Below are 23,637 nucleotides of genomic sequence, written 5' to 3' on the forward strand. Positions count from 1 at the left end.
TAAGGTCTTGCAAAGCTATGCGATGAGCTGGAATGAGAGGGGTTTAAATTTTGATGCAATTCTCTGCTTGGGAGAGTGATAACGCAGCTCAAATAACAGAGAGTATTTTCTGCTACAGAGCGACAATCAACATCTCGTCTGGGCGTATTAATAATTTCACTCCTAAACTTCTCAACGGGGAGCGTGTGAGTCTTAATAGCATTGTCAAGATCCTTAGGGCAATTGAAAAACCCAAAATCATTACTTTCTACTGATAGGCTTTCTTCTCCCAGAGGATGCCAAAATACCTAGGGTAATGTAGATTTATTGAAATGCTCAGATAGGCCCTGCTCAGAAGTAACTTTGCAATAAAATCTTCTCTTTAGAAGGGCTCCACTCAAGTATTTCAAATGGTCTTTTTTTTTTTTCCCTAAGACTTTGTCACTTGGAAAGTAGCTAATGGAGTTGACATTGATCTCTAGGGATAATTTCCTGATGATTTAGGAAAGCAAGGAATGAGTTTAGGAGCATGGTAAAATCATGTGACCTCTATGATTAAAATCCCTTTCTGACCTGTCACGAGTGAGAACTTGCCCTACTTCGGTGGGTTGGTCCCAAACCTGCAATCGCCATTAAGCTGGTAACTAGAAGGCAGCTGCTGGTTCCACACCCAATTCAAGAAGAGTTACTCCTTTCTCCCCACCCCACAAGTTCCAGCCTGTGTCTGGCTGGGTTTTAGATGATCCGAAATTGCTCTCTGCTGTGATTACGGCCACGCCTGAGTCACTGGAACCAATTCCAGGCTCCCCTTCAAGCCTCAAGGGTGCAACTGGCTCTCAAATGGCCGTCACCTAACAATCTCCATCAGAAAAATATCAACAGCCACGGAGTCAGTCCCAGCCAGACGCCCCTGTGGAGGACCAGCTTCAGGATGGCAGGCGAAGATATTTTTAAGTGGTTGAAGTACACCCTGTCTGAGATCTAACTTTGCCTGGCTCCACCTGGGCCCTATAACAGACAGACATTGTGGTTATAAAATCAGAAGGAATCGCCTTTTATATGATATATCCAGAATAGGCAAATTCATAGAAAATAGAGTAGGGGTTGCTGGGGGTTTGGAGGAGGATGGACGGGGGAGTAACTGCTAATGGGTACGGGCCAAGTTAGATAGTGGTGATGGTTGCACAACTAAGTGAATTGTATACTTTAAAAGGGCAAATTTTATTATAACTCAATAAAACCATTTTATTAAAAAGAAGAAGGAGAATACGTGGTCAGGCAGAGTCAGGAAAAGAAACAGAAAGGATCAAAAGTCACTCTCCTACCCCACCAACCCCACCCCTGATAGGGCTGTCATCCTATTAAAGGACCTCCCAAGGACAATAGGAATTAGGGGAATAAAGGAAGGGCCCATCACTGATTCCAGCAATCACCGGGAATGCTCAAAGCACAGAGACAGAAATCTGCTCTGATCCCTCTCCTCCGAGGCTCTGCAAACATAACCTTCCAGGGACATGAGTGGTTCATTCACTCACTCATTTACCTACTCATTCACTCATTCATTCCTTCGCTCATGGAGCACCAGTTCTGTACCAGTCACTGTAGCCTTGTGCTGGGGATGTTTAAACAGGAGAGTTGAACTCCTCGCCCTAGAGGAGGTCACAATCTAGTGAGGAACACAAGAGTGTCATATAATATAAAACTGTGTGCCAGGAAATATGAATGAGACATACCCAGTGTGCAAGGCAAGCTCCCAGAAGGGGTACAGATGTATCACAATTAAATACAAAACTTAAGGAGGGAGACTTATAATCACTTAACCTCTCTGTGCCTCAGTTTCCTCATCTTTAAAATAGAGGAGAACAATACCTACTTTTAGGGTTCTTATAAGTTTTAAATAAGATGAACTATGTAGAGTGGTTATCACATTTGTTATTGTTGTTAGCTTCCTTTGACTCGGCCCCCAGCTCATGGCAACCCCGTGCACAATAGAATGACATGCTGCCTGGCTCTGCACCATCCCGCTGATTCGTTGTGGATTGGACTGTTGTGATCTGTAGGTTTTTCATTGGCTGATTTCTGAAGTAGATCAATAGTCTGTCTTAGTCTGGAATTTTGGCTGAAACCTGTTTGGCATCATGACAGCACACACAAGCCTCCACTGACAGACAAGTTTGGCTGTGCGTGAGGTGCGTTGGCCAGCAATAGAACCTGGTGCTTATTAGATGGAGGCATAGGAGCCCCGGTGGTGCACTGACTAACCACTGAAAGGTCAGCAGTTCGAACCTAGCAGCCACTCTGCAGGAGAAAGATGTGGCAGTCTGCTTCAGTAAAGATTACAGCCTTGGAAACCCTATGGCGGTAGTTCTACTGTGTCCTGTAGGGTCACTATGAGTCGAAATCGACTTGATGGCAATGGGTTATCATCCTTAGATGATCTAAGATGTCCCTTTAAACCCTAGTCTTTCATGAGTTTACGCAGAGGTGACAAAACTTTGGTTTATAAGCCTTGCAATGATTGTTCCTGTGACTGCGATTCCCATGGCTCTGCCTGGTGATGTTGCTCTGTGTCATTGTGAACGTACCCGGAATGTTTTTCCTCTGAGGTCATATATTTTGTGTAAGCAAGACAACTACTAAATCATTCCTTCTGAGGGAGCACAACTGTTTCATTCTCCAGCTCTGTCTTCAGGCCAAACTCCCACCCCAGGTAGGCCCCTGACACAGGATGATGGAGCCCAGGTTGTGCGGCACCAGCCAGAGCGGTAGCAGAGTGCCAGGAGATGCAGAAAGCAGGACAGAGCTTGGCTCGCTCCTTGATCCTTCCTTTTTCTCCTTCACTCCGCATGTGGAGAAAGGCTACAGCTGTAGTTTGCTGCAATAGTGGCCAGATACAAGAAATCCTCCAGCTATCTCCCCTATAGAGACAGCAATACCGTGCACAAATCAGAGATAGAAAATAAAAGTGCATCCCTTAGGGGACATATTATGCAGTGGGTGTTAAGGCAGGGAAGGAGGGAGCAAGTCCAATGTCCAAGAGCCCAATACTTAGAGACAAGTAAGTAAATCTCTTTCCATCTCTTCCTGAGGAGGAGTCTGGATTGGACCCATTTCTCCATCCCTGCCCCAGCCTGTGAGCTTAGTAGCCACAGCCAGGGCAGGGCAGGGTGAGCTGGGAATGAGCCAGTGAGCACGCCCTTGTTTCTGCCTCTGACAGACCTAATTGCTGCTCATCCCTCCTGCCACTGGTTATGGGAGTCAGGGATGCAGCAAAGAGGAGGAAGCTTGGGGAGGGCCTTTGGGGAAGGCCCAGAAAAGAGATTGCCTTGCAGTTTGACTGTTCTGGCCTATTTCTCCTGAATCAAGCAGCAATGTGTGGGGCAGAGCTTAGAGGCAGGTGAGCGCCCCCAACTCCTCAACAAGATTTGGTTCTGCCATTTAAACAAAATGCACAAAGAAACCAAGCCGGTTTTCCTCTGTATTTGCTAGGGCATGTGTAAGCCTGGGCAGGGGTCCTTGTTATCTCTCTGTGTGAGTGTTCTCTGTGCTTTGTGCCCCTTTGCATATGGCAGAATGGGAAAGAGACCCGGGGCTCTGGAATCATACAGACCTGGGGACAGATACCAGTGCTACCACTTACAAAGATATGTGGCCTTTGGAACATTGTTTAACCTTTCTGAACCTAACTTGCTGGATCCATAAAAATGAGAATAGTTAGACAACCTATCCCATAGGAGTGAGTTGGGAATACATGGAAATGATTTATGCACAGCACCTAAAACAGTGCCAGACACACAGAGAAAGCTGAACACAGAGCAGCTATTGCCAACATTACCATTTTGCAGTTACTAATACTAATCATTTTGTTTATGGAAGTGGAACACCACCAAATTCCAAGTTCCATTTTTGTGAGCTCTTAGGGAGAAGCTCTTGAGACTGCCTATATTAATGCCACTGGCCAAGTTACTTAGTTCCTATGCCCTTCTGTGGCAGAATTTGCAGGTGGAGGGGTCTAAGTTTGGTGGTTTTCCCCCCTATGTTGATTTGATACCTCTCTCTGTATTAGTTTCCTAAGGCTGCCATGACAATGTACAACAAATTGGGTGCCTTATAAGGACAGAAATTTATTGTCTGACAGTTCTGGAGGCTAGGAGTCTGAAATCAAGATGTCAGCCATGTTGTCTCCTTCTGAGAGCTGCAGGGGAAAATCTGTCTCATGCCTCTCTCCTAACTTCTAGTGATGGTTGGCAATCTTTGGTGTTTCTCAGCTTGTAGGTGCATCATTCTCATCTCTGCCTGCATCTTCACATGGCCATTTTCTATTTGTGCCTTGTCTCTTTTGTTGTTTATTAAGGACACCACTCAGATTGAATTAGGACCAGCATGACTTCATGTTCACTGATAACATCTTCAAAGACCCTAGTTCCTAACAAGGTCATGGTCACTGGTGCAAGGATTAGGACTTCAACGTATCTTTTGGGGGGACACAGTTCAATTCACAATCCCCTCCAAGGGCTGCTACCTTAACAATCTAGGAAAACTGGGGCCCACAGTGCCCTAGGAAGCACTCATCATTTTCCCCAGAGCCATAATCATCACTACTATGTATCTCGGTTACCTAGTACTGCCATAACAGAAATTCTTCAAGTGGGTAACTTCAAAGAATAGAAACATATTTTCTCACAGTTCTAGAGGCTAAAAGTCTAAATCAAGGTCTCGGCCATGTTTTCCTGTTGGTCTCTCTCCTAGTTTCTGGTGTCTGTCGGCAATCCTTGGCGTTCCTTTGCTTGTCCTCACATGTCATCTGTCTTCTTCCTGTGTGTGTGTCTGAGTCCATTCTGCTCTTTTTATAACTCATAAGCGATTTGGTTTAGGACCCACCCTACTCTGGTATAACTTTATTAACATAACTCAAGAAAACACCTATTTTCAAACAAGATCACATTTAAAGGATCAGGGGTCAGGATTTCACCACGTATTGTGGGGGAACAAAATTCAATCCATAATACTGTGATTAATATAATAAATATATTGATTATAACAATAAGGAAACCCTGATGGCATAGCGGTTAAGTGCTACGGCTGCTAACCAAGAGGTTGACAGTTTGAATCCACCAGGCGCTCCTTGTAAACTCTTATCGGGCAGCTCTACTCTGTCCTATAGGGTCGCTATGAGTCGGAATTGACTCGATGGCAGTGGGTTTTGGGATAACAAATAAGAGCATATAATAATTATAATAGTATTTATTAATAGCTTACTGTATACAAGGATTGTGCTAGGCTTTTTACAACTATATTCTCGTTTGATTCTGTTACTAACCATATGAAAAAAGTAAAATTATTATCCCTATTTACAAATGAAGAAACAAACTAAGAAACAAAATGTAGTTTTCTGGTTGTCACATGGCTAGTAAATGGACAAGCAGGGATTGAAACCAGACAACCAGCTTGGTCCTCTGCAATAAATTCCATCCTCCTTAGTTCTAACCAGAGGCAATTATTGTTCTTGAAGGTCCTCACCCCCTGATTCCCTCTGGCTCTCATTTCAAGGTCAAATTTCAACTGGATATCCTGATACCAGTTTTCATCAAGTAGAGGCTGCCAATGTCATCCCCATTTCTAGCATCTTTAAATTGCTACCAAGATGTAACTTGTTCCATAGAGGTAGTTCAATAGAAGAAAGCAGTGAGTTTGTGATTACTTTATTATCTCAATGTCTGAGGGGGCTGAAATTTTTAAAGAGCAACAGTTGGCATGCCATTTTCCCGGAATGAGTGATTTATAGGCAGTTAGGCAGGCCCCTACTTTATATTTTGTTTCCTACATTTATCATTATTTTTAATCATCAGGAAAAATTGGCGTATACTATAAAGCAAGACAAGACTGTCTTAGTTTGTCCCTGCCCTCCCACCCCTACCTTTGGCAAGAGTAAACCCAGCCTAAATGCCTTCCCTGGCTGTTTATTTAGGAAGAATACCATGACAATAGTCAATTATTAACAACTTACTTCCTTAGCCCCAGTGAAAATTCTTCCATTACATGTTATTTAAAATGTGGGCATTTGTTGTTTGCATACACCATTGAGTAACTCCAGTCTAGTCAACACAGGAATCAATACTCCCAGGTTTTGCAGCCTCCATATCTAACTTCCAACAAAGAGGAATTGCTTTATTTTTCTTAAGACAGTGCTGTCAACCAACTGGCATTTAGGAAGAACAGAATATATGAATGGCAGGTCTGTTAAGATTTAAGAAAAAAATAAAATTCTGGCACCAACTATCCCACCAAACCAAAAACCCACTGCCATCGAGTCGATTACGACTCATAGTGACCCTACAGGACAGAGTAGAACTTCCCCATAGAGTTTCCAAGGAGCACCTGGCAGATTCGAACTGCCGACCTTTTGGTTAGCAGCCTTAGCACTTAACCACTACGCCACCAGGGTTTTCAACTATCCCATAGCAGGTCTAAAACTACAAAAGCATAGGACGTTCTATGGACACACAGTAGCCTTTGTTCAAGCATTTAAGTTTTAAATATAAAAAAGGCACTATCTTTATAAATTTATTATCCCTTCTTGGAGCCTTACCTTTCCTTCCCTAGTTTTTAGTAAAGACCTACTAAAGCATTTCCTTCTTCCTAAGACTAAAAACTGCACAGTCCTAAAAATAAATTCCAAGTTCTCGACTTCAGGTAAACCAGGTGCAATATAATAAGTCAGCATTACGATTTTAATGACAGTTGACTTTTGCTTGCTAATAGCATACTTATTAGGTCAATACCATGTAACCACTTGTGTTACATAGTTTTTCATGGCTAAATTGCATTATTATGTTATTTTATATTTATGTAGTAGAAGAACCATTAATAATACGCACATTAATTAAGCACAATAAATGTGTGGAACTTAAAATGGACCTTAGGCTTCCTTCATCAAGCTGAGTTATTCATTTCTGTTTCACCACAAATTGAAGACATCAGTTATCATGGAGAAAGGCTTTTCATGTATTTTGGCCTCTTGGAAAGCAGTGAGACATGTTGTAGGCCATTGCTGGCATTTTCAAAACAGAAAACCTTCACGTCCAGCGGTACACTGGATGACTTTAATGAAAACTGATAAATGCGAAACGTGCTTGTGATCATTAGTAATCATAGAGATGTCACATTAGAGGTACGTTACCCAACGTGCAAATTATTGGGGTATCTTAGGTTAAACTTGTTATTTGTTGTCATTGTTAGCTGCTAGTGGTGCAGCTAACAATGCTGCCCAGTCATGGGCTGTCCCCATGATTCACTGCAAATCGGACCATTTTGATCCGTAGAGTTCTCATTGGCTGGTTTTCTGACGTAGGTCACCGGGACTTTCTTCCTCATCCTTTTTAGTCTGAAAGCTCCCCTGAAACCTGTTCAGCATCATAACAACATGCAAGCCTCCACGGACAGACAGGTGGTAGCTGTGCATGCATTTCATTGGCCAGGAATAGAACCTGGGTCTCCTGCGTGGAAGGCAAGAATTCTACCACTGAACCACCAGTATCCTCTCAGGATAAACTAGGAGTCAAAAACCCAAACGCCTACCAAATGGGAGCATAAATGCAAGCAATCAGCCAGATTAAGATCACACGGAGTGTTAGAGGTGGTGGCGACCTATAGAAGCCGAACCCAACAGCATTCAGCTCTTTCCAGTTGTTGCCTTGAGGGAGTACAAACTTAGGATTTTGTTTTCTCAAGAGAAACCAGAAATCTGGAACACTGTATAGAATTTTGACTTCAATTTTTGGTACTGTTTACTTTTGCATCTTACTTTAGGAAGTACTGATGAAGGTCTACCCAAATGCACTGCATGCTGCTTTTGGCTTGGGGGGCTTCCAGGTAGTGACTTCTGTCCTAGATAGAGGAAGACTAGGCTTATCTCCTCTACTCAAATCTGGGCTCCTGAGAGCTGCAGTTATGTCTTGCAGATGCTTTTGTCCTCAGGAGAACCGAGCAATGTTCTATGCACAGGGTTTTTGGAAACTTGCCAGGCATCAGGGAGTATGTTTAGTTATTCACATCCATCGTTCCCTTTTGACTTTTGCAGCAACCATAGTGGGTAGTGACTGCTGTTTTCACCATTTGGCAGATGAGTAAGCCGAGAATTAAAGAAATGAGGTAGCCTGCCCAGGTTCCCACTATTAAGAAGAGGCAGACCCAATCCTTGACCCCAGTTTTTTAGGTTTATCTTCCCACCTCTGGCTAAATGTCCCTCATAGGTGCCCCCGCAGCACTCGGTATAGATCCAAGTGGTAGTATTTACCACTGTGTATGGTACTCATCCTTTCTGTGTATCTTCTACATATCGTTTTAAAATATGACCGTTGGATAGATAGATAAATGATCAAATAGAATAATGTCACCATGGAAATGAGCAAAGGTAATGAGAAGAACATCTTCCAATACTGGGGACCCTCTCTAATTTTTGTTATTGTTTCTGATAATTTGATTTATTTGCAGAGAAATAGCATGTTACTTATAGGAGGTCAAGGTGAATGGAGAATTAAGTATTCTTTCATCTTCTTTTTCCCCCATGAAGCTCTGTTGTTAGCTGCTGTCAAGTTGGCCCCCAACACCATGTGTGACAGAGTAGAACTTCTCCATAGGGTTTTCTTTGCTGTAATCTTTAGAGAGGCAGATCACCAGGCCTTTTCTGCCACGGATCCACTGGGTGGGTTCAAACTGCCCACTTCAATTGGTAGCTGAATGCAAACTGTGCCACCCAGAAGCCTTCATGAATCTTTAGGCCTTCTCTTTTGGGAAAAAAGGAAGAAAAGATCTTGACCTCCCTTCCATTTTACTGGAAAACCTACAGTGCACTTGACCACAGCCTCCAAGTCAGCCCTTCCATTCCCTTCTCAACATCAGCCTCAGAATATCATGAGCACAAAGGTATCTGTAGGAATTCTGCCCACACGTAACACAGACAGACAAAGCAGGCCACCCAAGCTGGAGTAGGCAAGGAAGCCTTAGCTCAGAGTGAACTGACAAGAAACAGGAGGCTTGTGGTATCTCAATTAGGGAATTCAGTCCAACACATGGCTTCTTTGTACTTTGGGAAAATGTGTGGTCTAGAGAGCTGGGGGTGTGGGTGGAGGAAGATGGGAAGTTAGAGCTTGGAGCTGGGGAGGGTGGGCTCTCACTACACTGATTCACCTCATCTTCCCGAGGCAATTCTGATAATTACCTGAATAATGGGGAACAATGACATCACTTGGATAGGAGTTAAAAGAGGGGGAATGAAAGGCATGAAAATTCATTAGCCATGTGTGAGGGGCTTGGATGGCATCTCTAAAGGCTCATTATTACATCATTTCACCTCTTCCACCACCTCTTTCCACGAATACAAGACAGACAAATGCAAAATAACTAAGTAATAATACATTACTAGGCAGACAACAATGCCAGAAAATATAATAGCCTGCTACAGCTATGAAACTCCCCCCAAAGATATATTTAAAATGTCACTGATGCATAATGTCAAAGACGAATTACGAGTTCACTTGGAGGACGAGATTTAAAATTTTTACAACACTACAGTGCCACTTCCCCCTGGGGTTTGTTTTAGTTGTCTTTTTCTAAACATCCAACAACAACAACAAAAGATCTCCCAAGTAATTCAGCTCGGAGATGCCAACTTTGAGAAACCAGTTTCGTTCCTGTTTTTCCTTCTTGTTTTTATTGGTCACGATGCTCTCTCCAAACCTAGCATCTTCTTGACACGTTGTCTTTCCCTGGGAACATTTCTGCGGGCTTCGTGGGAACCCTAGAACGTAGATTACACCTTTTGGAGATGTAGCTCGGCCACATACGGAGACAAGTAGTTGAAATTTGTGTCGAATTGGTTGTTTAAATGACTTGAGCCAACATCTTAAAGCCGTGACAGCAGGGGCTGAGGCTTTGAAAAGTTGGCAGGGGCCAAAATGACAAGGCACAGCAGTTACCTGGTGAGCTGCCAACCCTGACTGGAGGCTTCAAAAAACTTTCTCAAAGGACACAAATTAAAAGTCATGTTTCGTCAGCCATTAATACCAAATTATAGACTCACAGAGCTAGGGACCTACTTTCATTTTCAGTACGCTGGAACTATTTCACGTCGCAGACTTTGAATCGGTTGCTAGGAAAACCCTGTGTGGCGTTGCCATCTATGGTGATTTTTACAAGGGGATATTTGCAAAGGTATAGTTTTCCTTTGTGAGTATTTCCCTGCCAGGAGAGAGGATTCCTGTATTAGAAAACAGGATGCAATTTGGAATAAGGGTCATGGTTTGAAAACAACCTCCTCCAGAGACTGAATCCTCGGGGTTCGTCTCTCAGAGGAGAAGTTAGAAGCCTGCCGATCTGAGTGGGCTCACAGGTGCATCTTGTTGGAAATTTAAATAAATGATAACTTAAAAATTAAATATGTATGTATACACCCACATACACATGTGTATGTTTTAATTGGAGATAACTGTCTACATTTAAAAACTCAGGAAATTTTTAAATAAAGCTCCAGGTTTTCAGCTTTCCTAGAAGAACCAGAATATATGGCTGCCTTGACCCTCCCTCATTCACATATGACCACAGGTGCCTGGAGTCAGTGGTGGCTGCTCCCCACACTCTCCGTTCTACCTCAGTCCACAAATGGCCCACTTCACTTTCCTGCCTGGTTCCTACAAGTATTTAAATTTGTTCCCCCTGACTCAAGTGGGCATTGGTGGTTCAGGGGTAGAATTTTCACCTTCCGTGCGGTAGACTCGGGCTCCATTCCCGGCCAGTGCACCTCATTTACTTGTGGAAAAGCAGCCCATGAAAACCCTGTGGATAACAGCCGTCCGATTCTGTTGTACAAGGTGTTGCCATGAGTGGGGGGCTAACTCAATGGCAGCTAACAACAACAACCACTGACTTACAATATACCATATTCTTACTACCTGTAGCAAGATTAAGTATGTTTGAAAAATGTGTGCAGTGTACTGGTTTACCGGGAAATGGACTAGGGACATGTAACAGTGGTGCCTCTCGGACATCATCTTACTTTCATTGCCTTATTAACATGTATCTGATAATTCCACTGGTTACCTCCAACAGCCTGGTTTTACTTAGTTTCTCATCATTCTTCATTTGATGCCTACAGATAAATGAACATTAAAATATATTATGTATCTGTAACTCACTCTGGGATGCTTTATGCTGTCTTACCTGTCTCTCTAGTTTGCAGCTTCCAGCAATTGTCAACAGAGAGACTTTAGCTCTCAACTCTGCTCTGCAGGTTTGCAAAATGCAAACCTGAGATTGTGACCCAAAGACCCTGACGGCTGTTTCTTTTTCCAGGTCCTCCAAACCACCACAGCCAGTCGACTCTGAGGCCTCCTCTCCCACCTCCTCACAACCACACGTTGTCTCATCACCACTCCTCGGCCAACTCCCTCAACAGGAATTCTCTGACCAATCGGAGGAGTCAGATCCACGCCCCGGCTCCCGCGCCCAACGACCTGGCAACCACTCCGGAGTCTGTTCAGCTTCAGGACAGCTGGGTGCTAAATAGCAACGTGCCACTGGAGACCCGGTAAGTCCCCGGGTCTTTCTAGTAAATTTCCATCATGGACACGTGCCCATCATCCTATGCCAGAGTCACCTACACATAGGCCCTGCGTGACTTAGAGTTCTAGTGGGGGAGACAGTCTTGGCATAAATAATGCCACAAGCTTTACCAACCTCCTTGTTGTTCCCTGGGTAATTTGACCCTGGACAGCAAGTTGATAGGTATTTCTTTGTTCACATGTGTCTCCTTTTAAAGCTTGTTTACTCTCTTAGACAGCTTTTGTGTACCCAACTAATAGAATTAGCATAACATATTTTTACTCAAAGGCTCATGGGAAACATGCTTATAAGGGTATATTGACTGAAAGCGGCTAATAAATTATGCATTTGGCCTTTCTTGAAGTAATAAATGAAGACTCATTTGAAATTAAGTGTTTGGGGAGACCTTGAGAAACAATCCCTGGTTCCAGACTGACAGAAGTATAGTTTTAATTTATATTTCATCCAACATGCAGTCTCACTTTAATCCCTCCTGTACACACTAACAGCTTGATGCCTGTGGGCCAAACAATAATGTACAAAAACAAACAAGAAAAGAGGTGCAGCACTTATGTTAGAAGGAAAGACCTTGAAGTGGATCTCCAGGTCTGGGTTTGTTTTGTTTAGCCTTTGCTTCTGTCCTTTTTTTCACCTTCGCTTCTTGTCTTCCAAAACCACGCGCACCATAATGACCTGAAGGGCGGGACCATCAGTCATAGCGTGGCTAGCTGGAGTGTAATTGACAGGGAAGGCTGTGTGTGGGTGGGCCAGATATTGAAAGTGGCCTTGTTGCTCCATCCCCAGACGTTTTCATGGTATATGCTCCAATTGCTATTTTTTCTTTGTTCACAAGCACCATGGTGACTAAACAGACAGAGGAGCTGATTCATATCGACCCTTTAAAAGTTCTCAAATAGTTTTTAAACTTTAACAACTTAGGTTTGAGGAAAGATAGAAATAATCTGTAATCTTTCTAGTAAATTTCCAGTGAATTTCCTGCACGTACATCTCTGCAAACAATTTTGAAAGCCATAGCATTTGGTGTTGTTTCTTATCTGTATTTTTTAAAACCAAACCCATTGCCATCGAGTCAATTCCGATTCATAGTGGCCCTGTAGGGCAGAGTAGAGCTGCCCCCATAGGGTTTCCACAGGAGTGGCTGGTGGATTTGAACTGCCAACCTTTTGGTTAGCAGCTGATACCTTAACCAAAGAGCCACCAAGTCTCCTTTTTTATAACACCTCAAACATTAATATACCATTGTCACTAAAATAATTCCAAATTTTAATAAATTTTGTTTTCTGACAGTTACAGGTTATTTTTAACTCTTCCTCCAATCTAAATCTCTAAATCTTAAAATATGTGAAGTCAGTCAGAATATATGTGCATATATTATACATATTTAATAATCCGTACTGATATAGTAACCCACTGGTAAACAGCCTTGCTGAAAGGTTTCCTGGCTAAAAGCTGACTGGTCCACCAGGCTTGATTCAGGAATGACAAGGGTATTGTTGCAGTTCATGGTGATCTTAAAGGCTGGATAAGATTTCCTGTCTTTTTACTCCCCATATTTATGAACTTCCATAGAGTTTGTCAGGTGTTAGTCAGCATATTTTTACAGTAACAAGCTATTGTTTGAAAAATAGTTACTGAGTATAAAGTTTACAAGAAGTGGACTAGACGGAGAAGGAGGAGGTGGTGATGGTAGAAGAAGAGATGAAGGGGAAGCGTAAGAGTCGTTGTCATAGAAAACAGAAGAGATGGAAAGAGGAGGACCAACATCACCATTACCAACCAGTTTTTATTGTGTACTTTGTATATGCCAAGCATCAGTTTTTTACCTGCTTTATCTCAGTCAAGCCTGAAAGCAAACCAGTGAGGTAGAAAGGAACTATTATTATCACTATTTTAAAGGTGGAGAAACCAGGTATAGAGCAGCAAAATAACTTGCAATAGGTCTAGGGCTTCAGGGAGATGGTAAATTATGAACCACATTTGATGGAACTTCAGTGATTCCTGTCCAAAACATAAGGTAGTGAGATGTCTGATGGGTGATGAACTCACAACAGAAAGCTACATTTATTGACTTAGTTATTACATTTACGTGGCAAAATCCATCAAGAGTGTCTGCTCCTCACAAGGAGCCTCCCTTGGCGATAAGAACATGCACACCACATAAATATAGCTCCTAAATTCCAGCTTCATACATAATCAATTGGTTTTCCAGAAGATTTATTTATTGAACAATCATTTCCAACAAACTCTCTCCTTGACAAGAGTTTGGTAGAGAGGTCCAACAAAACCAAGCAGATCACATTTCTGTTTTCCTGAAGAAAGCTCTCCCAGAACTTACTTTCTGATCTGTAGAGTCCTTCCATGGATCCCTTGGCTGTCTGGCATTTCTCCAAGGATTAGGTCTTCTGAATGATGGTTTTGGAAGTGGAAAGTTAAGGATAAAACTTGGGGGTCAGATAGGCTTTCTAAAACCTTAAAGCCTATCGGAAGGAAAAAAACAAGTGAGATAAGCCAAGGATTAGGGAGTATACAGACCTTTGGGATGGGGCTATTAGAAAAGATCAAGCACAGGGCACAGAAGTCAGCAGACATTTGAAACTCCATCCATGGAACTGAGTACATAGAACTTGAATGTACAACTGGTCATTTTGGAAAACTTCAACAGTAGTCGGTAGAATTGTTGAGCTTTAATTTTCTCTTTTAAATGTTATCCATTAAGTCTCTAATTATCTAATATTTACTGAGTTCCTAGTATATGCCAAGCACTATGTTAGATACTGGGGAGATAGTGATTAATACATGTCTCCTGCCCTTAAAACTTGTCCAATTAGAAAAGGAAATAGTCACATAAACACAATATATATAATAATGAAGGTGTAAAAGTTATAGTGATTGCAAAGTGGAAGAAGGAATTAACTCTTCCAGGATGGTCAGAAAAAGTTTCACAACTGAGAGGATGCTTGAGCTGGGTTTTGAAGGGCGAATGGGAGTTTACCTAGTGAATAAGTGGAATAAAGTCAAAGATTATAGCATTTTTTTTCCATTCTGCATTGTTTTGTTTTTTTCATATGGTATTGGCAACTGAGGACCCTGGTTGCCGTGAACAGTTTGCACTCAGCTACTAACTGAAAGGTTGGCAGTTCAGATTCACCCAGCTGCACCATGGCAGAAAGGCCTGGTGACCTATTTCCATAAGATCACAGCCATTGAAAACCATATGGAGTGCAGTTCTACTCTGAAACACTCGGGGTTGCCATGAGCCAGAACTGAACATATTCACTCATTCAAATGCTGAAATAGTGTGAGTTTTTGGAGTCATTCTCCTACCCAAAAGTAAAGTGTAAATATGGGAGCCCTTCTTTTTAGGGGCATGATGCCATGTTAGGATTCCTGTCTGTAATATCAAATGAGAATTGGTTAATCACATCCAGGAGAGAGAACCATTGAAGGGAAGACATTCTGGAGATTGATCATGATCTAGTCAACCATTTTGAAAATGCAGTGGAAATTTACAGTTTCACCACAACTACTCTCATTAATACAAACTTCTGGGTATGATGGAAGAATTCCATAACTCTGGAAGGTGATGAGCAGGCATTCTGCCACCCCCAGAAACTCTAAGCCAATTCCAACATGTTTCTTTAGATTGGTGGGCAGCAGGGCTCTTGACTCTCTGCGTTGCTCTTTGTTGTTCCCATCAATCTTAATGAGGCATGTTAGGTCTTCACTAGACTGTGCTTTTCCCATTTTTTTTTTTTTTTTTTCCTATGACAAGTAGAATTGAAAATGCTGATTAGGGAGGCATAGCCAGAAAATAGGACTCTACAGATTTGGAATTTAACACCTGACAAAAAACCATACAGGGAAAGTTCCACATTAATGTTAGCCATCTAAAAGAATAGTGCATATAAATTTCTAATACCTAAAGCATTCAATTCATGTATACACCATGCTTTAATCCAAGAAAAACCAAGCATAGGGCAGAGGAGATAAGTGCATGCAGTCTGTACTGTTTTTCCCAAATTAATGTATAACAAAAGTACTCTACCAGCCACCTTCCTCACAGCCTATCCACAGAAGGTCTTGGAACAAAGTCCACTTGCAATTCTTCTTGGTTGACATCACCTATCTAGTCCTTCATCTGCTGAGAGCGACAAGGTCAAGAATCTTCCTGGCCGGCTGCTGCTTTGGGAGTTTCTGAAGTCAGCTTCTCTTATCTAAAACAGTAGAAAGTAACTCTCTGACAGAACCTAACTTTCCTTCCTTTGTTCATTTTGCTGAAGTAAGCTTCTCTCTCCACATCTATGCAGGCAGCAGGTCACGAAAGAGAATCCCTAAGCAGGACAAAACTTCCCTCTGAGTTTACTTTTGCCCTGAAATACCAGTAGCTGTAATTTTAGTTATTGAGATCATCAAGCTACAAAGAAGTTTGCAAGTTGAAAAAAAAAAAAAGAAAATGGCATCCGTTATTCATTCAACATATGTCTATGAGAACCTACCAGGCACCAGGCACTGAGAATTCAGCAGTGAAGAAGAAAAACGAAGTCCTGCCCTTACAGAGATTCTAAGCTGGTTGTAGATAGATGAGGAACAGTGATTATACAAATGCTGTATAACAGCAAATGCCGTGAGTGCCATGTGAGGTATCACAGAGAAGGCAGGCCCATGACAAATTCACATTTAAACTGAGACCAAAGGATGAGTAGCTGTTAATCAGCTTAAAGAGTGCGTCTGGTGGCAAAAACATTGACCTGCTGGGGGAAAGGAACACTAAGCTAGGAAGGTAGGCAAGGCCAAGCTTTGGGCTGTTTTCAAGATTTTGGATTGTACCCCAAGAACATGGAAAATTCATTGAAGCATTTTAAGCTGAGGGGTAAAATAATAAGATATAGTTTTGTTTTGTTTTTAATTAGGACAGCTGCCAAGTAGTGAATGGATTGGTGGGTGGGGTGGAAGGTATAGCAAGACTAAAGGTTCCAGCTTAGAACCTATTGGAGTAGTTGAGAGGAAACATGTCGTAGCTTTGAATAGGGTGGCTGTACTGACCGTGCATAGCTATGAGGTATATTTTGAAGGTAGAATCAACAAGAATTAATGATTGTTAGGATGTAGAGGGAGCCCTGGTGGCGTAGTGGTTAAGAGCTCATTTGCTAGCCAAAAGGTCAGAAGTTTGAATCCACCAGGTGCTCCCTGGAAACCCCATGGGGCAGTTCTGCTCTGTCCTATAGGGTCACTGTAAGTCAAAATCGACTTCATGGCAACAGGTTTGGCTTTTGTGGGTTTTAGGATGTGGAGAGGGAATCCCTGGGTGATGTGCTTGGCTGCTAACCAAAAGGTTGGAGGTTCAAGTCCACCCAGAGACACCCTGGAAGAAAGCTTAGTGATCTCCTCCAAAAAAACCAGCCATTGAAAACTGAATGAAGCACAGTTCTGCTCTGACACACGTGGGGTCTCCATGAGCCAGAACTGACTCAAAGGCATCTGGTTTAGAATGTGAAGATGAGGGTTAAAAATTGTCAGTATGACAACCAATTTTCTAACGTAGAAGGCTGGGTAGATAGTGATGCCATTTACCGACGAAGGAACAGATTTGATGGCAGAAAATAAAAGTTCCATTTTGGACATGTTAAATCTATGATACAACAAGAGAATTAAGTGTAGCTGTATTGGCAAACTTATTTTGATTCTAAAATAGTACATGTGACAGAAAAGTTATCTACTTACAAATAAAAGCATGTTGGATATATCCATTCCTCTCAGCTAAAAAATATCTCTCCAGAAATTATGGTGAATTTAACAACTCTTCTACATGACTGGAAACCCTGGTGGCTTAGGGCTTAATTGCTATGGCTGCTAACCGAGAGGTCAGCAGTTCAAATCCGCCAGGTGCTCCTTGGAAATTCTATGGGGCAGTTCTACTCTGTCCTATAGGGTTGCTTTCAGTCAGAATCGACTTGATGGCAGTGGGTTTGGTTTGGTCTACATGACTATACAGGTCTATGAATAACAATTTTTCTTTATCAGATACTTTTTGTTTAGTACTGTGCATTACATACATGATCCCATCTTATCCCTTTACCTGTTCTATTAGACATATGTTACAATACCCATTTTGAAGGAAGAAGAAACTGAGGCTCAGAGAGATTAATTTACACATAACCATTAGTAAATGGCAAAGCTGGGATTTGAACTTGGATCTACCTGACTCAAAATCCCACGTTCTTATCTAGCTCCATTGGCATAACATAGTTTATAAAGAAAATGTTCTACATTCTACTTTGGTGAGTATCTTCTGAGGTCTTAAAAGCTTGGAGTGGCCATCTAAGATACTCCACTGGTCTCACCCCATCAGGAGCAAGGGAGAATGAAGAAAACCAAAGACACCAGGGAAAGATTAGTCCAAAGGACTGATGGACGACAACTACCACTGCCTCCATCACACTGACTCCAACACAACTAGATGGTGCCTGGCCACCACCACTGACTGCTATGACAGGAATCATGATAAAAGGTCCCAGGAAGAGTTAGAGAAAAATGTAGAACAAAATTCTAACTCACAAAAAAAGACTTACTGGCCTGCCAGAGACTAGAGAAAGCCCAAGAGTATGGCCCCCAAACACTGTTTCAGCTCTCTAATGAAGTCACTTCTAAAGTTCACCCTTCAGCCAAAGATTAGACATAAAACAAAACGAGACTAAAGGGGCACACCAGCCCAGGGGCGAGGACTAGAAGGCAGGAGGGGACAGGAAAGCTGGTAACAGGGAACCCAAGGTCAAGAGGGGAGAGTGTTGACATGTTGTGGAGTTGGTAACCAATGTCACAAAGCAATATATGTACTAATTGCTTAATGAGAAGCCAGATTATTCTGCAAACCTTCATCTAAATTAAAAAAAGTAATTGTAAAAAAAATCCCATGTCCTTAACCACCACAGGGTAGTGCTTTGTTGTTGTTAACTGCTGTGGATTTGGCCCCTGATTCATGGCAACCACAGGCACTATGGACCAAAACACAGCCCAGTCCTACACCATCTCCATGATTAGTTGCAGACTGGACCATGGTCATACATAGGATTTTCATTGGCTGATTTTAGGAAGCAGATGACCAGGCCTTTCTTCCTAGTCCTTCTCAGTCTGGAAGCTCTGCTGAAACCTGCTTAGCGACACAGCAACACTCAAGCCTCTACTGACAGATGTGTAATGGCTGTGCATGAGGGGCACTGTCTGGGAATCAAAACCTAGACCTCCCACAAGGAAGAATTCTACCACTGAACCTCCAATACTTCAGAAAAAGCCCCCCCCCACACACAAAAAAAATCTGTGTTTATCCTTATGGCAAAGAAATTAATTTGCCCAGGCCATGAAAATGGTGAAGTCAATATATTAAAAGTGACATAAGGCAAGAAATCATTTATGCGATGAATTCTAGCCTGTTACCAGACACAGACTTAGTCACTGTCAACATCCTCAGCCAGGCAAGATGTAAAGGAGTCTTTGCTGCAGCTCTGTGGGATCGGAGGCAAGCCAGGAACGGTAAATCTGAGGCCTCACTGCTCCGTGATGGTGGCAGCATGCGACACGTGTGAGCTAATTTACAGGGATTTAGTGCTCTGCATATTATCAGTTGTGAGAACAATTTAACACTGCAAAAGTAAGTACTGTGACTTTTTTAACTGCATGATTTGTAGATATTTTATCTTCCAAACTGGGCTTTAACAAATTGGTAAGAGGAAAGCAAACAGCTCCTGGTACCCTGGTACTTTGGCTTGACCATTGGGTGGTCCTTTGAACGTCACTGTTGGAATCCCTAGATGGCACAAACAGTTAACACGCTCGGCTGCTAACCAAAAGACTGGAGATTCGAGTCCACCTAGAGACACCTCGGAAGAAGGGCTTGGTGATCTACTTCCAAATAGCAACCACTGAAAACCCTGTGAAACACAGTTCTACTCTGACACACATGGGGTCGCCATGAGTAGAAATTGACTCAAGGCAACTGGTTTATTTACTTATTTTTTTCCTTTGGTTGTTCCTATGGGGAGGAACCCATTGGTAAGCGCTCTGATAAAGGACTGAGCATGGTGAGTTGGGGAGTGGTACTGAAGGAATCTTTTTTGGCACCAAGATTTAGGAAACACACCTTTTTTTTTTCTTCAAGATTAAGTGATCTTGGTCTAATTTGGATTCTTTATTGGTAATATATATCAGGGTATGGAAACATAAGACATTTAGTAAATAAGGTTTTCACAGAGAAGCAACAAAATTATAGACTAGTCCAAACTTGTTCTCAGATTGATTTTTCTACCTACGGATTAATTTCCTGACAGGATCACTGACAAGTTTATCTTGAGAATATTAAACCAAGGTAACCTGTTTTCTTTTTTTTATTTTCTTAGAGTATCGGAGGGAGGTTTAAAACTAGAAATCATTCTGGGTGAATCACATGCATTGAAGCACTTTTCAAATCAATAGGCAACTTGATTTCTCCATATTGCAAAACATTACACCCCCTCTAAATTCTCATCAGCGGCAACATGGAAATTAATGAGACCTTTAGGTTAGCCTTTCAAGCTCAGGCTTATTTTATAGCTTTACCTTGCCTTTTTGACACCATGATCCCGCCTGGCCACCAGCAGCATTTCACGTTGCAGTGCACTTTAATTTTGCAGTTTTCTTAGTCTTCCTTGGAAACTGGCAGCTTATTAATCTCAATAACTGAGCTGCTCAATAGGCAAGCTCACCAATGAGAAACCAGGCTGTCTTTTTTTTTTTTTCTTTTTGGCAGATGGAGACTGGGGTTGGTTGTTGGATGGAGGCAGGAGGGTGAGGATGGCAGAGAAGAAGCCAGTGAGGAGAGGCACCTCAGACCTCATATCACTTTCTGACAATTGGCAGGGACATAAAGAGAAGCTTAGTCTAATCCAGTGCACAGCAATTTATGGCTTGTGGTGTTAAACACACTCGAGCCCATTAATAAGAAAATAAATAAAGTATGGTGGCACATGTGCAAATTACAAGGCACATTAAGAAGAAGCGAGCTTTATATCTTATTCAAGACCGCTCCTGCCTGCACTTGGTATGATCTGGGAACGTGAAAGCAACTGCGAAGGTGGAGGTACTGGAGGAGACTCTATCCTCCCTAAATTTGGCTCCCTCTAGAAAATTAAAAACCTACTAAATTTATTAAGGCATTGGGGACTTGAACTTCTTCCTTGCAAGTTACCACAGCTAAGCCTCTAGGTAGAAAGAACTTAAAAAAAAATCCATTCCCCAGCACCCTGTACCATGGTGACCCAACTACTGATCGAGGCCACCTCGTGGTCATGCTTTGTAAGCGCTGGACTCTGCCCCCAGTCTGTAAATGTTGAAGACTTTTGGGTTAAGTCGCAGCTGAAAAAAAGCCAAATATTTCCATCTCTGTCTGTGCCCTTTCACCCATTCAGCTAATATCAACTGTCGTTCCCTCAGGGCATTTCCTGAAGTCTTCCCAGAGGATATTTTATCTGGCTCAGACAGGGAGAGACTTGATGAAGCCCACATCCTTTTCTAATTCTAGCTCCCAATGACCCTTTTCTCTTCACAGAAGCCAGATAAGGTGTCTGTGGTCCTCCCAGGCAGGGGAAGTAGGCTTTGCAACTTTTCTGAGGTTCCTTTGATCTATTAGTCTTGGCCTCACTTTCCTCTGTGAATTGGGGTCTCACGTTCCAGAACTGCAATCCGTCATGAGGTACTCAGCCAGCACCCCCCACTGGCTCTGCACCCTTTAGGTTACGTGGGGGTGTTTAAGAAACTTCCCTTGCATAACTTTTTTCCCTTCCAACCTCTGCCCCAAACAATTTGGGACTATTCTGTGGTCTCATTTGTAGATATTCATTTTTCAAGGTCATAGCAAAGGATCCTCCTCAGGACTGTGTATTTTTAAATCCTCTATAGAATCTTTTTTTTTTTTTTTTGCTCAGAGTAACAGTTTAAGGAGTCAACCAATGCCCCTGATTTCAATGTGCATCGTACTTAAAAAGAGAATGTATAACGATTCTTTTCCATTGACTAATTTGCTGGAGCTTCAATGGGGTATAAGCATCCACCGTAGTCTATTTCTCAACAATTAGCCTTCATGTAAAGGTGTTGCACACCAGTGACACGATGATTAAAAGCTTATTTTTAAAATTATTTGAGCCAATGGATTACAAATCCTGCACTCAGGGGAAGGTGGAAAATGTCACTCTTCTTGCATTGGCGTGTGCCTAGATAAGAATTTCAAATGGAAAGCTTAACCTTAGTGACTTTGTAATCTTCCATCAACCCAGATCCTCTCTACTGTACTTGGGAACATGGGATAAGAAGGCATAAGGAGATATGAGGCCGCTTTAAGCCCTTGGTGGCATCCTTGGGAAATCCGCCCACCTCCATCCCCACCGTGGGAATAGGAGGGTGCTATGTACACGTGTACTTTTGTAGGTGTTCTTGTAGTCAGCACACACCAGTTGCCATTGAGTTAACTCCGACTCATGGAGATTCCATGTGTATCAGAGTAGAAATGTGCTCCATATGGTTGTCAGTGGCTGATTTTTCAGAAGTAGATCACCAGGCCTTTCTTCAGAGGCATTTCTGGGTGGACTCGAACCTCCAATCTTTCAGTTAGCAGCCAAGTGCATTAGCCCTTTGGACCACCCAGGGACACCTGTACTCAGTTTAGGGCTCTAGTTTTTGTGTGTGTTAGTGCCCTATACTAGTGTACTATTCTTAGGGTAGGGATTAGTGTCCTACAAACGGAGCCCTGGTGGTGCAGTAGTTAAGAGCTCAGCTGCTAACCAAAAGGTCAGCAGTTCGAATCCACCAGGTGCTCCTTGTAAACCCTATGGGTCAGTTTTACTCTGTCCTATAGAGTCGCTATGAAGTGGAATTGACTTGACGGCAGCGGGTTTTAGTGTCCTACAGCAGCTGTATGCTAAGGGCAGAGAATGGCAAAAATCATCTTTTTCAGCCTCTCAACCTCAGAATCCATGTGAGAAGGTGTTATGAATTGAATTGAGTCACCCTAAAAGATATATTGAAGTCCTAATCCCTGTACCAGTGAATGTGACCTTGTTTGAGGAACTGGGGTGGGGGTGGGGGGTCTTTCTTTTGCAGATGTTATCAGTTAAATTAACAAAGTAGGATGGATCCTAATCTCAGTCCTTTCTGAGTGGCATTTTATGAAAAAAAAGGAGAGACACAGAAACCAAGTGGCACACACAGGACAAGACAGCATGTGAGCATGTGTCTATAACCCAAGTAGTGCCAAGAATACCTTGGGCTACCAGAAATATAAAGAGAAAAGGGTGGAGCTCCCGTAGAGCCCACAGAGAAAGCATAGCTTTGTTGACATCCTGAATTTGAATATCCAGCCTTTGGAACTGTGGGAAAACAATTTCCTATTCTTTAAGTCCATCCACTTTGTAGTATTTTGTTATGGCAACTGTAAGAGACTAAGACAGAAGGGAGAGATGTGGCCATGTTGAAAATCTTTTCACCTTCCTGAAACCACTAAACACTCTCTTTGGCTTTGGTTTTTAAACACAATCATCCCTTATTTTTGATCTCTTAATTGTCTGCCTGTGCCAAGTATTGTACTAGGCACTTTACATGATGTTATCTGGTCTAAACCTTCACAGAAGTCCTGTGAGGTAGGCGTTATTGTCCCCTTAGAAACCCTGGTGTCGTAGTGGTTAAGAGCTACAGCCACTAACCAAAAAGTCGGCAGTTTGAATCCACCAGGCGCTCCTTGGAAACCCTTTGGGGCAGTTCTACTCTGTTCTATGGGGTTGCTGTGAGTCATGGGGTCGGTTTTGGTTTTTGTTCCCATATATCAGGAAGATGAAACTTGGAAAGATGAAGTCTGAAACAGAATAAAGATTCTAGCAGAGATGGATTCAAGTTCTTAATCCAAGACACCAGATATCTGTTTTCTGATATCATCCTTAAGCAATTCTCCTCTTGTAATGTCCTTATGGTAACTACAGGTAATATGCTTCCAGCTTAGAAACCTGGCAGAAAATCTCTTCA

The 23,637-nt window shown here is 42.4% G+C and overlaps 1 protein-coding gene across 5 annotated transcripts in view; it reads left to right on the top strand.

Annotated features, from left to right (window-relative positions):
- Positions 1-23,637, top strand: part of TENM2 (teneurin transmembrane protein 2) — a 1,060,479-nt gene that overhangs the window by 714,543 nt on the left and 322,299 nt on the right. For all 5 annotated transcript variants that reach the window (XM_010592330.3, XM_010592333.3, XM_003404644.4 and 2 more), the window contains one exon: positions 11,329-11,563. In XM_010592330.3, the coding sequence (XP_010590632.1) occupies positions 11,329-11,563 (235 nt within the window). The remainder of the gene's footprint in view (positions 1-11,328; positions 11,564-23,637) is intronic.

Source organism: Loxodonta africana, chromosome 2 (assembly GCF_030014295.1).
Source record: "Loxodonta africana isolate mLoxAfr1 chromosome 2, mLoxAfr1.hap2, whole genome shotgun sequence".
Taxonomy (NCBI): domain Eukaryota; kingdom Metazoa; phylum Chordata; class Mammalia; order Proboscidea; family Elephantidae; genus Loxodonta; species Loxodonta africana.